This window comes from Protopterus annectens, chromosome 7.part0, assembly GCF_019279795.1.
Source record: "Protopterus annectens isolate FY-2018-M chromosome 7.part0, PAN1.0, whole genome shotgun sequence".
NCBI classification, from domain to species: Eukaryota; Metazoa; Chordata; order Ceratodontiformes; family Protopteridae; genus Protopterus; species Protopterus annectens.
The window spans coordinates 254,539,015-254,554,834 of record NC_056739.1 but is presented as its reverse complement, the minus strand read 5'-3'; the positions used below and the strand labels follow the sequence as shown (position 1 = coordinate 254,554,834).

At 36.4% G+C, this 15,820-nt stretch overlaps 1 protein-coding gene across 1 annotated transcript in view; it reads right to left on the bottom strand.

The window, feature by feature from the left end:
* The window catches only part of LOC122805806 (resistin-like beta), a 100,656-nt gene that overhangs the window by 64,759 nt on the left and 20,077 nt on the right, over positions 1 to 15,820 (bottom strand). The window contains exon 2 of the mRNA XM_044076070.1: positions 11,734 to 11,870. Coding sequence (XP_043932005.1) covers positions 11,734 to 11,845 — 112 coding nt within the window. The 5' untranslated portion in view covers positions 11,846 to 11,870. The remainder of the gene's footprint in view (positions 1 to 11,733; positions 11,871 to 15,820) is intronic.

Below are 15,820 nucleotides of genomic sequence, written 5' to 3'. Positions count from 1 at the left end.
TTATCTAAATATAAAGACTTGTTAGAAATAATTCCGAAAAATGTTATATTTTCCTATAAGAGAGGTAGAAACCTCAAAGATATGTTGGTACATGCTAGATACTTTAGACCTAATGTTAATTTAAAATTGGAGTTAGGATTAATGGGCACATACCAGTGTGGTAAATGCATTTCTTGCCAGTATATAAGTAAAACATTTGAGTGTATAAATGGTAAATATTTTAAACCTTGTGGAAAGTTTTCGTGCAATACAGAAGCAGTTGTGTATGCACTAAAATGTCCATGTGGATTGTTTTACATAGGAGAAAGTAAACGAGCTTTCAAAGTTAGACTCCAGGAACACATAAGGGATATAAAGAACAAAAAAGTGGAAAGTCCCTTAGCAATGCACTTTAAAGACTATCATAATAGTCAACCAGATGGTTTGTTAGCAACAATTTTAGAACATATAATAGTGGATAATAGTAGTGAAGTGATTAAGCAAAAACTTTTATATAAAGAGACTGTTTTTATATTGAAATATGGAACAATGACACCTAGTGGTATAAATGTGGAATGTAATTGGAAAGTTTTTTTATAAATTAATGATTTATTGTTTAATTGTTTAATTGATTGTTTAATTGATTGTTTTAAGATGATATAAATATTCATGAAATGTGTTTTGAAGTCATTCTCCTTGGAGGCGTGAGCCGAGGCGCTAGAGAGACTACCAATAAAACAGTGTTGGATCTTTCGTTTGGTCGTTATATTTGGATTTTCTTTTTTATTTTTTGGTTGTTATTATATCACCAGTACCCCCACTACAGGACCAAATAATATGATTCATACCTGTATGCACTTTTCCAAGGGTGTGTCCATTTCACAGTGACACAATATATACTGTATGTCTGGGGTAGTTTCCCCTGTGTACTGCTTGTATATTTGACCAACAGCCATGCCATGTCAGTCTTTTAGATGGTGACACATATTACCAACATACATTTGCATTGGCTTACTGCTACCTTGTGTTATAATGATGGGTACTGTATATGGCATTGAAGTTGTGAGGACTTGTCCCTGGCATCAGTGGTAGTGGGCAATAGCCACCAGGCTTACATCAACATGCATACATACTGACCACTCTCACATGATATGGGACACACACCAACATAACGCACACACATACCTGCATATTGTGCAGATGCTACAACCTATCCTGCTACCTTGGCCACCTCTGTGTAGCTGTGCTCCACTGGTATTGGACCTACATGTACATGTTATTACATTTCTACATAGGGTTGTGGGGGCACACCTGACTGTTACGACGTGTGTACATCACATTGGGTGGGACACATGAGACTGTTACTGCATAATTAAGTAGGGTTGGGGGGAGCACACCTGACTGTTTCTGCATTCCTGCACAGGATTTGTGGGGGCACACCTGACTGGTTACTACATTTCTACATTGGATGGGGGGCACACCTGCATATTTCTACATTTCTATACAGGATTGGGGGTGCACACCTGTCTGTTATTACATTACTACATAGGATGGGAGGCACCTGACACTTGCACACATTTACTAGGACTGTACTGGTATGTCAGGTACTCCATTTCATTTTGTATTCTAACCTATCATGCTGACTAGAGGCATACCAGTGTACTACAGATCTTAGCTTTGATTTACCTACATATTAGTTTCTGACTTCCTACCCTTCAGAAGTAATGTCCCACTGCCTGACCTGCTGTGGTCTGTCTGTGTAGGCCTGGGGGGGTTACCCATAGTCATCATTCAGAGGCCATAGCACAGCCTTTGTTCATGTTTGTCTACACCTGTCCTGCTGGCTGTGACTGTTGTTGGTTATGTGAACCCCCCTGACTGGCATTTATGAGTCACTTACCTTGTAGGTATCCCAGTATTGAGGTGGTGCTGCAAGGCTGCCTATGTTGGGTGCACATAGTACACATGGTTGAGCACAGGTAGAGTCATATTTGGCATCCCTTTCACTGTATTTGAGAGTCATAGAGGTGTTATTCCCTGGGTCCCTCCTGTATCAGTGTATGTGCTATGCGTTGCCTCTTTGCCAAGGCCAGGGCATACTGGACACGCCTCCTTCTGCCTACTGGGCAGGGTCAGGTTGTTCCTCCTCCAAGTCACTCTGTGCCTGTGCAGGCCATGGCAATGGTGGGGGGCTGTGTGGCCCTGCCCTGTGCTGTTCCTGCTGCAGCTGTTTCCGCAGAATCATATTGTAGCATGGCACATATGATGACAATTTGGGTACATGTAGTTGGTGAGTACTGCAAGGCTCCACCGAATGTGTCCAGGCACCTGAACCATGACTTGAGCATCCCAAATACATGCTCTACTATAATTTTGGTCAGTGTGTGTGCCTCATTATAGTGTTCTTGTTTGGGTGTGTGTGCGTTTGTGATGGGTGTCATCAGCCATGGCTCCAGTGCATATCCAGCAAACCCCCATAAGGTGTCTGTGAGGGATGTCCCCATTGGCCAATCTCTGGTACAGCTGCATCAGCTGCCAGATGTGGGAACTGTGATAGCTTCCAGGGCAGCCAGCACACACATTCAGTATTATGCCCTGGGCATCACACACGACCTGGCAGTTGATGGAGGGGAAGTCCTTGCGGTTGATGTAGACCCTACCTTGCTCACTGGGTTGTGCTTTGATGCATACGTGCGTGCAGTCTATAGCACCCACTACCCCAGGGTATTCTGCTATTTGGTGGAACAGTTGCATATTGCTGGCCAGCGCCTCATGGGTGTTGGGGAAATATACGTGCTCACCGACATGTGCTGACATGGCATCCAGGAACTGGTGTAGTACCCAGGATGCTGATGCCTTTGAGATCCCCATCATATCCCCAGTTGGCCTTTGGAAGGTACCTGTCACTAGTATTCTTAGGCATAGACATTCCTTGGTATCCACTGGGATGGGTTCCCCTCTGTTAGGTTACTGTCAGGTGTGGCCAGCACAGCTCAACAATTTGCTGTAGAAAGTTCCTGTCCACCCTATAGCGCTCCACTGTCTCCAGCTCATGTAGCCCCTGGTATGTTACCCTGGGTCTGTACACTCTTCTCCATCTCTTCACTGTGGGATGGTCGAGAGCATTCACATCATCACCACCCTCAGCCTCTTCCACAAGTTGTATGATAGCTATTGCAGCTCTTATCATTTTGTAGTTTTATTTGTTAAAATGTCCCTGCTTGTATACACTGGTGGTGTAGAGTGTGGTGGAAAACTAGAAGGGAAGGTCTTTGCATGGTTTATAATAGTGTTCTGAGCTGGGCTGTTCTGCTGTTTGTGTAATTGGCTGATTCTAATACGTTTCACCTGCCATCTATGCTAGTTCTCCTTGATTACCTTCCTACTGCTGCTTTCCCTTTACATTGTCTTCCTGTTTAAGCCCGGGGGTGCACTGCGTAAACAGAGTGCTCAAATGTGCACAGTGCTGCTATTCTCTGGTTTAACTTTTTTTTTATTCCTTTAAAACCCAGTGCGCAGCACGCACACCCGCTTAGGCAATGTAAAGTGTGCTAGGCAGATTCAGACACATCCCCTATCTTAGCTGTGCTAAGCTAGGATCAAACACGAGCCACAGGGCTCTAATCCGCTTACAGTATGCCTGACACACACACCTATGATGTCAGCTAATGCCTAGGCTTGCACCAAGCTATTCCTGCTCTTACACTGTTGGGACCTGACTAGCATGCATAGTTACATGTCTCACACTGAGCCTCCCCCTTAGTAACCACTGCTCACTGGCCATGTTGTCTTCTGCCATTGACTTTCATGGCAGAATAGTGATTTTACTTAGGTTGCTTATTTTAGGTTTATTTTATTATTTTCCCCTGATCCCGTTTGTGCATCTCTGCCCTTCGCTTAAACGGCTGAGATTGGCTAAAACAAAAATGCTGATTTTTTTATTTTTTAGGCTGTTTGCAATGCCAATGGCCTTATACTTGGCCATTGGCATGCTTCCTTACTGATATGCAGCCTTTATTTGGAGCTGTCACAGCTCCATTTTGGAATTTGCAGAAATGTACTCTGTTACTAACCAAGTACATTTCTATAGATTGCACTAGTCCCGCATGGCCGGTTTCAAGCTTCCTGGATTGCAATATCACCTCATTTGCATGGATTTTTCCTGCAAATGAAGTGATTTGCTTACAGGGGCTTAGTCCATGCAGGAGTAGTGCAGGAGCGGTAGTGCATGCCCCTGCAGGCTGTTCCTGGATCGTATGGCAGACATATTGCCTGCTAGGGCTCCTGCACTAATCCTGCATGCCATGCAAGGCATGCAGAATCCAGGGGATTATATTACTTTTCTTTTCATATGACATATTTCCTTTTACTGTTAATTTATCTGTTACCAGTCTCCACAAAAATCTTGACATTCTGCTTTCTGATTATACCTTTTACTACTTATTTTATAGCTATAATTGTTTTATTTGTTAGATTTTCCCATAGTTCTACATAGTAATGTTTTAGCATTATATTCATCTACCATACTTATATATCTTTATCTGTAGTATCAATTTTTATTTTCAACAAAAATATTTTTCTTGGTAACATTTTATTTCTTCATTCACACACTTGTTATATTTTATTATTTTCTCTACCATACCCCAAAATTATAACACTTATATTTGTACAGTTTTACTACTGATGTCTCATGTATTTCATTTATCCACTTTAACAGAAATTTAACGAAACAGCAAATACTACTGGGTTAATTAACCCTAAACCTCCTCCTCTTTTCTTTACATACAAAACTCTTCTTTTTACTGAGTTTAATCTAGAACCCAATATAAGTGAAAAATCATCTGCATTAATTCCTTTTTCAAATACTGTTGGCAACATAAATATACTTACTAAGTATGTTACTTTTCTAGTCAGTACTGAATTTATCAAATACACTTTTCTGAATGATAATTTATATGTTCTTCAGAAAAGACAGGTTTTTGTTATTTCTTCTGTTGTTTTTCCCTCATTGAATTCTAGGAGTATACACAACCTAAATCCAAGACAAACATAGTAGATAAACTACTTATATCTTTATTCCCATATTTATACCTAACATAGACATTTCATTCATTGTAAAATATATACCTCTTGTCTTTACCACATCACATAAACTTATCATTTTCTGTTTATTTATAGCCAACCCTATCACCTCTAGATATTCATTTGTGCAATTTATTATATCTTTTATTCAAATTTTGTTTTTGCAATTATTATAATGTCATCTGCTTAACAGAATTGGAAGTCTTAATCCTTCAGGTGTTGTATACCCCACCTACCTCATTTTGTGATTTATTTCACATACTACCATATTTATAACTAATGCAAAGAAGCCCTGTATTACAACATTCTTTATATATACCTCTTGTCTTAACCAGCCATTTATAAGTATTTAACTTTATTATTACTATATGCTGACATACATCATTTCCTAACCTTCTCAGTTATATTGTATTCTTTCATTATTACCCATAATATTTCATCTCCAATTATATCAAATGCTTTATTTATATCTCTTATCTTGATTTTCCCTTCTGTTCTAATCATAATACCATCAACAGTTTCTTTATCATTAATAATTCTTGACACCCCTTAGTCTCTGTACTATATATGCTATCATCCATAATATTTTCCATTGTAGTTTCAAATCTCTATTGGTATTATTTTCATAAAGATCTTATTATAAAATACTGTCAATCTCCATGTTTTTTAATTATCTTCTATCTTCTGTCTTCCAAATGAATTTAAGTATTCCACTACATAAATCTTTATACATAAAGCCTTCATTTAACCATTCATTCAAAATCTTTAATAAAGATTTTTTTTGCTAATCCCTTAAATTTTAATATATTTCATACCCTATTCAATCTGGTCCTGCAGCCAAATCTATATTTACTTGTCCTAATACTTTATCTACCTCACTTGAGAAAATCTCATTTTCCAACTCTTCATTCTTTTTTCTCTTAACTTTTTTTACTGTGCACATTTTTAATTAACTTATTTTTTCATTAAACATTTCTTGTACATATTGCACTACATTATTCATAATCTTTTCCTGAATTCCTTCTATTTCTCCTTTTATATTTTTATTTCTCTCATTACTCTACCATCTTCCTTTACTGGTCTGCTTAAGTAATTTGCCACTACTTCTCTTTTTCCTTGTAAAAATATCTTTGGTTATATAACAATTCTTGTATTTTTTCTTTTTTTTTTTTTTGATATAATTCTTTGTCTTTGCCAATGTGCATTATGTTCTAAATCTTCTAATGCATTACAAAGTTCATTTATATTTTTATTTCTCTACTTTCTCACATCATATTGCCACTGTGAAGACTGGTAGAGATGGGTGAAGGCTGCCAGCCTAGTCAAATAGAATTTGGTACATAATTCTGTCATTTGTAAATACTGCGAAATGTTGAACTTAAAACAATGTGGCAACATTGCCCTCTGCTGTAAAGAAAGCTAAGTCAAGCATTTCTTGTTTGTCCTTTGAAATTAAAATTATTTCATGAGTGCCTTTGATGTTTATAAGTCGACTCCAGTCCAGCTAGATGAAGACTTCCTGCCAAATGTTTTAATGCTAAAGTTAATGACCAAAATTTACATATGGAATGTCTTTTATTGCTCTAAGTGTAAAAGAATGTAAATGCAGTTTCTGTCGACTGGGAACACCAAGAAAGTGTAAAAGAGGATGTAATGTTTTATCAGAACTGCAGTTTCAATTTAAACAATGAGAACCAAAGATTAAGCATTTTTGTCTGAACATCCAACTCAGCACTGCCTTATTCTCTATGTAAGTACATTATTTTAGAAGTATGTTTTGTTGTAGATAGTTAGAAGCTAGAAATATTAGACTGTGTTTTTCTGTGATGTCAGAACTGTACAATTATTTTAAGTATTTATGTGTGATCTTTGATTTCTTGTCTAGCACTATGTAGTAGAAAGTATTATCTTGTGGTTTTAATTATTTATTATTAAATATTTTAAAACCTTTCAACTGTGGCTGGTTTGTGTATAGATAATTTAAGCTCTTTAGAGTACTTGTATGCATTTTGTAAAATTATACAAAGCCACTCCTATAGCTTTAGCCCTGGGCTATACTACCAATTGGATAATAATATTGCACAGTAATAACTGGACACCCTTTTATGGGCCTTTGAGTAGCAGGTAAATATTAGCTGGGTGGTGGCAATAATTACTACAGTATAGTCTGGGTAAAAGGGGGCACAGCTGGAGAACCTGTGCCAGCCTTCCCCAGAAGTGTATGCGTGGTTGTGTAAACTCTTATCTCAAAGTGTGTGTGTGTCAGCTACTTGGGCAGGGACACGAAGCACTGGTTGGACAGAGAGGGTGCCAGAGATTTTAGTTTGCCCAGCTAGGCTGAGATCTGGACCATAAAGCTCTGCCAGTGGGGAGTCTTTTTGGTGACCTGGGGAGCAAGGGAGTGACCAGCCCCAGACTGAATGTGATCTCTGTGTGCTCTTAAGGGTAGTTGCACTTTACTGTGTGTATCTGTTATCCTTTCCTCATATATGAGATGTCCTCTCTGGGGTTATTGGTAAGAATTGAGGCTCCTTGATTGCTGAGCCAGGGCATGGGCATCACAGCCACCATAAAAACATGTTTTATGTTATTCCTTAAATATCTACCATTCAGAACAATTTTTATAAAATTTTCTCATAGTATTATGATTTTTCAATTAACCATATTACTAATCTCTTTCCTTCTTCATTCCTTGCTTTCTCATTTATCCTTTTTATTTATTTGCCTATTTTTATATATTTCTTGATTTCCTTTATCTCTAGCCATATTGCAAGATGATCAGAAAATCCTGTTTCAACTACCTATCCTTCTATTTCAGTTGTATACATGCACCTTTTTAGTCCATGAACTTTTATCCCAAAGTTTTAACTTGCCACATTTTATAACTTCTACCATTTTTCCTCACATCATTCCTTTATTTTTATGCTTGCCTTTTAAATCACAGTTAAAGTTTCCTGTTATTATAATATTTGTAGTTATCACTTCATAGTCCAAAATCTGATGAAATAAGCTTTCCCTTTTTACAATTAGTATAAGCATATACTGTTATGATTCTATAAACATGTTCTTTACATTTTAAATCTACAATGGTTAATTTTCCAATTTTTAATAAAGTTATATTTGTTTACCATATTTCTACAGAATATGGCTATTTCAGAACATCTTTCATTTCTCAAATTCTAGATTCTTTCCTTCCCATTGTATTTCTGTTGGTTATTTTTGTTCATTTGTTAAAAATATTGTATATTCTAATATAATTACATCTACATCACATTTATTACACAATTTCAAAATCCTTATTCTTTTTACTGTATGCTTAATAGTATTTCCATTTGCAGGAAACACTATTTTTTTTTAATTTTTCCCTTTTCCTTATATTCATGGTTTCATAAGTTCATAGCTAATTACTAGGCTAGCTTTCTTAATAGGCCATTCTCAGCCTAGCTAATTTCCTTCCCAAAGGCGAGAATCAAACACTGTGTCTTGTATCTGAGTCAGATACCATAACCCTTGTACCAACCAGTCATTAGATGTGTATATTCTTTTTCAACCATTTCCTTTCTTTGTTTCTATTGTGCTCATTCATTTAAATTTTGTTTTTCTGTTTTTTTTTTACCTTTTAACAATTATTTTTTTACTACTTCCCAGTTTGTTCATAGGTTCCTAGATTAGTACTAGTCTAACTGACCTTGTGAGCTATTTTATGTGTAGCTAATTACTCCATGTGAGAATCAAACCCTGCACCTCATTATACCAACCTCCCACCATCTTCTTCATTGCTTATTTTAGAACCTTTTTCTATGTCCTCTTTATTATTTTTCTCATTTAATTTTTCTTCTAATACTTCAAATTTTTTCCTGTGTTTATTTTCTTCTCTCTTTTTCCTTTTCCTTCCACTTATTTTCATTTTTGCAATCCATACGTAAATGTCCATTTTAGTTACATTTATAACATTTAAGTTTGCATTTTTGCATCATGTTCCATTTCCCCACAAATATAGCATTTTCTTTTGTCAAAGTTGTTTATCAAATGTCCTTTTCCACAAAAAATTGTTATGGGTTGTCCCCTGTATTTTATACCTCTCTTCCCTTCTGCATTTATCATGCTTGGTATATGTATAACACTTTCTCTTTCTATTTTTAACACAATATTGCAATCCCAGCCACCAGGCAATGAACCCCTTTTGTCATAAACATTTGCACTGTACAGTACTTCTTTACGTGACATTTTCAAATGTCCTTCAAAGTCTCTTTTTATACCTATGTTCTAAATTATACACACATTTTCTTTCATGTTTCCCTGTTAAATGCGTTTTATCACATAAACAGTCCATGCAGTACAATCTTTCTTTTTTCATATTCTCCAAAAAATGTTCCAATGAAAAAGTCTGAAATATAATGTTGGAAAATGTCTCTTTCTTAATAAGAATAAATGCTCTTATCTCATGTGTTTTTACACCCAAAGGCGCTATTATTATTGTCTGTCATTTTATATCTGTCCATTTCATTCTCTTCTTTACTTTGAATCCTAACCACATACATCTGTTTCCATTTTCTTCTGCCTTTTTTCTGCTACTCCCCTACTGCCTTCTTTTACTTCCTCTGCATATGTTTTCTTTTCCATCTCAGCACTATTCTTCAGGATTGTCTCTGTATCATCCTTTTGTATGTTTTCCATAATGTCTCCCCAGGAAACATTTCCTGGCTCATTCTGCTTCACTATGCCTGACTGGAGGGCTGTAATTATATACATCCATCATTTGCTGACTCATCTCCATCAAACAGATTTATTTGAAACCTCTGTTTAGAATCTCTGCACACATTCTCTAGTCTCAAAATTTGCTTTATCCCCCCTTCTCTCACCTGTCCATCATCTCTTTCTCTCTCCATCAGCCTCCCTTTTTCTCCATGACCCCTCTATGCCTGGAATGGAAACAGGAAATTCTCCTGCAAAATGGGTCATGATGGCAACAGTGATGAGTAGGGGAAGTTCCCTGATGCCTTGGCCAAATTTGCCCTAATAGTATAAATACCATCTTGGGTCTACTCCCTGAAAGAGGCTACTAGCCAGTTGGGTCTAGCCTGATCAACAAAAGGATAAATAAAAATAATAACTGATACCTTCTAATTTTGGGCTGATTGCAAATCATTTTTGTATGTGTATGTGTGTGTGTGTGTGTGTGTGTGTGTGTGTGTGTGTGTGTGTGTGTGTGTGTGTGTGTGTGTGTGTGTGTGTCTTTTATGGAAGTTTATATGCTTCAGATAGGTTTTGGGTATTCCATGGTGGTACAGCGGTAGCATTGTTACTTCACAGCAAGAGGTTCTCCCGTTCGATTCTCGGCTTGGCTTGGGAGTGCCTTCTGTGTGGAGTCTGCATGTCCGCCCTACAGTTGGGTAGCATTCAAAAGACATGCATGCATAAATGGGCGTGCCTTTGTTGAAGGTTGGGCATCGAGTTGGCACCTCGGCGTTTTGTAAAAAAATCTATTGCCAATCATTAGCGGACCGGAGTTCTGCTGTGGCGACCTCTTACCGGGAAAAAGCCAAAAGACAAATAAACATATGCTTCAGATAGGTTTTATAACTATGTTGATTAATATAGTATTAACTGGTTATACATCACTTTAGACAGTATAAGTGGAGATAAATCCCATTACAGAGATGTAAAATAATATATTTTGAAAGAATTACAGGGCGATGAGTATAGAAATGTGCTGCTCGCAAGGCTATGTTTGCTTTTTATTTTAAATTGTGTCAATATTATAAGTGGTTCTAGATATGGCTGATTATAAAGACTGGGTTAAATGTCTGGCTTACATAGGATATAGCAAGATGAATGCTGGGTACGTTTTCTAGTCAGATTTGGAGGTAATGACAACTGTCTAGTAAGACTCAGTTGTGGAAGGCTAGGAATACAAAGAAGTAGCTCTGAAGCTCGGATAAGGTTTATAAAAAGATAATAATCTGGGAGTAGCATTTATCTTTGAGTTGTACAGTATTTGAAAAAAGAAGACAGCATTTCTATGTGCATAAACTTATATCATTCTTTCACTCCCATGGTATTCATTTGGCAGGAGAAATTACTCTGCAACTCATCCTGGGATTTGTGTATGTTTCTCTAAACTTTGCAGATCTGGTGATTTGAAAACTAGCCAGTCAGTAGTGCAGCCTAGTTTCAGTGTTCATACTTGGTGCAGTATGCATGGAGCATTGTACATTATCCATTCTGTATTAATACGTCACCAATGAGCTGTATATGCTTAGAAAACTCACTGATACCATGAGCGCAATCAAACAGCAGCCAGACAGTGGACTAGGTATCTACTCTAAGAATCCAGTGTATCTAAGAACTGCCAAGAAAGTGGTGAGGGAGGTGATGTCAGCAAATAAGGAGGAAACGGTACTGGTTAGTATGTGCACAGTTTTGATCAAGACAGATTGAGCGATCTGACAAAAGTGAGTCAGCCTCTTAGCACGTACCTTGGTGCACTGTTTATGGAAAGCAGGGGCAAAATGTAAGCACATAACCAGAAGAGTAAGGAAACTTTAAAAGTATACTTTTTAAAAGAAATGACATTAAAAGATGAATTTGCAAAAGTGAAGGGAAGCAGATATTTCCTAGTTTTGTGCATATATAGACAGCTCAAAGGTAGTGTACAAAAGTCTTACATACCTAAGGCATCACCAGCAACTCCATATTTGCTAGGTTGGTCAGAATTCTTCGCCATAACATCACAAACACAGACGATAAGAAGTAAAGCAAACAAGATGACACTGGATTTCATGGTAGCAGATATTCTCCTTAAAAGCCTGAAAAAGATAAATTAACAATGCAAACATATTATGGAGAAATGTGTTTTTTGTTCTTTTTTGTGTCTTATGTAATTCTTGTACATTCCTTATATATTCTGGACATTCATTACACCTCATGCCCTTAATGAAATTTACATGTACAATGATAAGCAGATGTAATATAGCCGGACAGGCTGATGCAATGAAATGCATGTAACAACCTACAAGCCAAACCTATTCACTAATAGAGTGAACCTGCAGGTTTTGTTCATAGCGGTCTGCATTCTATGAGTATTGTGGACTGAGTGAATAATGAGAAAAAAGAAAAAGGCTGTATTCTAGTTATTAAAATATATTTAGCAATTTGACCTGCAAGCAGTAGGTAAAAGGATGTGAGTGCTCTTGTAACATAGGTTTAACTGAACAAGGACTACATTAGTTACAAAATCTGTATGTGTGGAAATGGATAGGGTAAGGTCAAGTGTTAGGCCTAGTACTACTGTTCAGTGACATTACGTATTCCCATTATGATCTGTTAAGAGAATAGGATGGAGAAGAGAGAGGGTAATTTCCTGGCTGAGGCAAAAAGCATGGCATTGGTTTTCCTTAAGGTTTACTAGTAGTTTGTAACAAGTGAATCTAGTGCAGAACTGAGGGGCATTGTCCTGTAACTTATTGTATTGCAAGAAATATCCCTACATTTATATTTGATTTTTATGTCACTGTTAACCCCACTATATATGCCATCACTTACACGTATAGATTCAGCTGTAGACTTGGTTTATACCAATATATATATATATATATATACAGACATAATATTTGAGTAACCTGTACTTTTCTGCTTACTAAGAACCACTATGTTGTGTTTCAGTATATATTAACTATTCTAAGACATTGACATGCATGTAGTCAACTCACTTAATAGCAATCCAGTTGCAGTGAATCACAATCCTTCTAATCACTGGAAAGAGTGTTACTATGGGTCCTGCAGGGTGGCAACTCCCATTCTCCTGCTTTTTATTGGTTGATGTATCAGGACATGAAATTGATCACCAAGCCCCATGTAAGGGGAAAAAACTTGCCCATCTATATATATAAAATGTCTTATAGGTTCATTAACAAGGCAGTTGATTGCAAATAAAATAAAGAACATATTCACTGCAGGGTTAAAGTTAGCAGGTATCACCTTGCCCCTACTGTAACCCCAACCCTATACCCATCCTTAGAACAACCCTAACTGTATCACGCCCAGTACTCCAGTTAAGTATGGCTGGAATGGTAGGGTTACTGGAACAGATGATGACAGTCTGTGCCTTATTCACTCTAATAAAATCTGTGTTTTAAATGTGCTCTGCTCAGTGTATTGCAGATCAGTCTTTCAGTACTTCAGTCATTTAAATGTATTTTTCTTCTTAACATGTTGTATTGAGGTATGATGCAGGTCTTCAGGATACTTGTTTAAAAGGACTTGAGTGCCTTAGTGACATAACAAATTCTGTCTCTTAGCTAAGTTACACTCTATCCTTGCTCATTCTTGTACGACAGTATGCCTCACAGTGAAGTCTCCTATGAATTAGGGCATTGTCATGTGGCGTGGCAGTGCCTGGAAACCTATAGTTTTTGGACAAGTCATCTAGGTGACCCAAGCTGATTGTGTTAAGGTTTACCAGTGTTTGTTGTCTTAATGAATTGTCATGCAGTCTGTCCTCACATTTTCAAACAGTACCATTGACATGCACATTTTTGTTTTTTGTTTGTTTGTTTCCTTCACATCTTATTTTCAACTCTGGGCCAGAATTTACCATGTTTGAGGTACCTTCTGCTTTTGTTTTTTGGGATCAAGTAACACAGATATGGATGGAGAATATGAAGGAGTGAGTGGTGCCTCTTTAAAATCATATGAGATGATATTTCAAAATTCTAATACTCAGCACCAGCTAAATAATATACTAGAAGTTCAAAATAATCCATTGTATAATGAAGAAAAAGGCCTCAGACCAGATGTAGCAGAATGATGGATTGATTTGATCTCTTTGTATATTGGAAAGTAAACTATATAAGTATTAAAACCTTTTGTGTCAGCTACTCATTTTCGATGCCTATATTAAAATGGGGGTAGTACCAAGAGGCAAGCATATCTTAAAATGTCTAGATTGTAACAAGGACCCTAACATTCTACAACAATGGCAAAAATTTAATTTGAAACTAAGTATTAACAATATCAAATTGATGAACGCTTACTTTGAGCCAAGCTAAAGTGTACTAATTATGGAAGCAAATACTTTGACTATGGAAATTCCCATATCTCCATTATATGAGAATTAAATGTGTGTTTGATACCACTTTAGAATAAATGAAAAGCTTTGAATCACATCTTATAGCTACCATGAAACACAAATTACAACACGGCATTACTGATTTTTATAATGGTCATATTTTTCAATATCAAAATAATATAAATGCAACTCAGTTTAGATCCCAGAAACATGTTAGTGTTACACTGATAGTAAATGAGAAGTCAAATAATGATGTATTGTAAGATTCCTGTACCACACTTGAATTTATTGTGGGCTCTGTACAAGGCAAATAGAAGGCAGATAAGCAACATGATTTAGCAAAACTTTCCACATCTACTGCTTCACCATAACAGTTCACTTTGAAATCTTCTGTTCCTAAACAGAAGCCTTCTGACTGTGAAGTTAATTTCTAAAATCAGGAGGATTTTCCAGTGCAATAAAGTGCTTTGCAGTTCCCACAACCATTTCAATCAAAACTACAGTGTGGGAGAAAAGACAGACAAAACTCAAATGAAAGGTACAGAAAAGGAATCTATCAGGACTCACAACCTGCAGTTATTGTTACATCAAGAACAGTTAACCGTTAACCTGACCATGGCACACAACAGCAGGTCTCTATTAACTTGACTGTGGTGCACAGTATCTTAAACTCTTTAATGTTCTGCAGAAAATGATAATCTTATCAAGGGTATGACATATAACTGCTAAATATGGCAAATTAACTGATAGTTTAACAGATTTGTGGATACTCATAAGGAATTTAAAGCTGCATTTATTATTTCTGATAAGGACAGTATGAATACTTTGAAGAAGCCTAGAAGTTTTTACATCTGTTGGTCATCCTGTTATTATAGCCTTTGAGAAAGCATGGGAGGAGGAAATCAGTGCTTTATATGATGCCATCCTATTTTAAAAATTTAAAAATGTTACTGATATTGAACAGGAAGCATTATGAAATTTAAGTGAGAATCAAGATATTGCAATAAAAATGCAGATAAGGGAGGTGCAGTTTTAATATGGAATAAATCTCTCTCTCTCTCTCTCTCTCTCTATATATATATATATATATATATATATATATATATATGTAATTTGCTATGTTTGAATTATTAGTCTTTTATAAGTTTATGTCAAACATGAATTTTAAATCATGTGACAGGTTGTATCCTATACAGCTTAGGCTGGAACAGTGATTTATTCAAGCATCTACTATTATGGTCACCCTAAGTAACCAAATTTAAAAGAAAAGGAAAGGAAAAGGAAGTTGGAGTGACATCATATCCTAGAGCAATCGAGGCACACACATTTAAAGCCATAATACACTAAAAGACTATTATTTCAACAACATTATGGACATGTTGAAACCTTTTGAAATACTTCATAAATTTATGGTCATAAAATATCAATATAATATAAATTTATAATACCATAGCAATGAAATATAAGTAAATAGATGTATATATTTATTTATTTATTTTATTTATTTATTTTACATTTGTTGACCGGGAAAGTTCAACTGGGTATATGCCCATTTTCAGCGGAGGCCCGGGGAGAAAAGCTCCATATATACAGACATATGTGATTTATATAAGAGTACAATCTAGCATATCAGATGAGAAAAGAAAAAGTATAATTATAGTAAAGACACAATTCAACAGGAGAAATGAC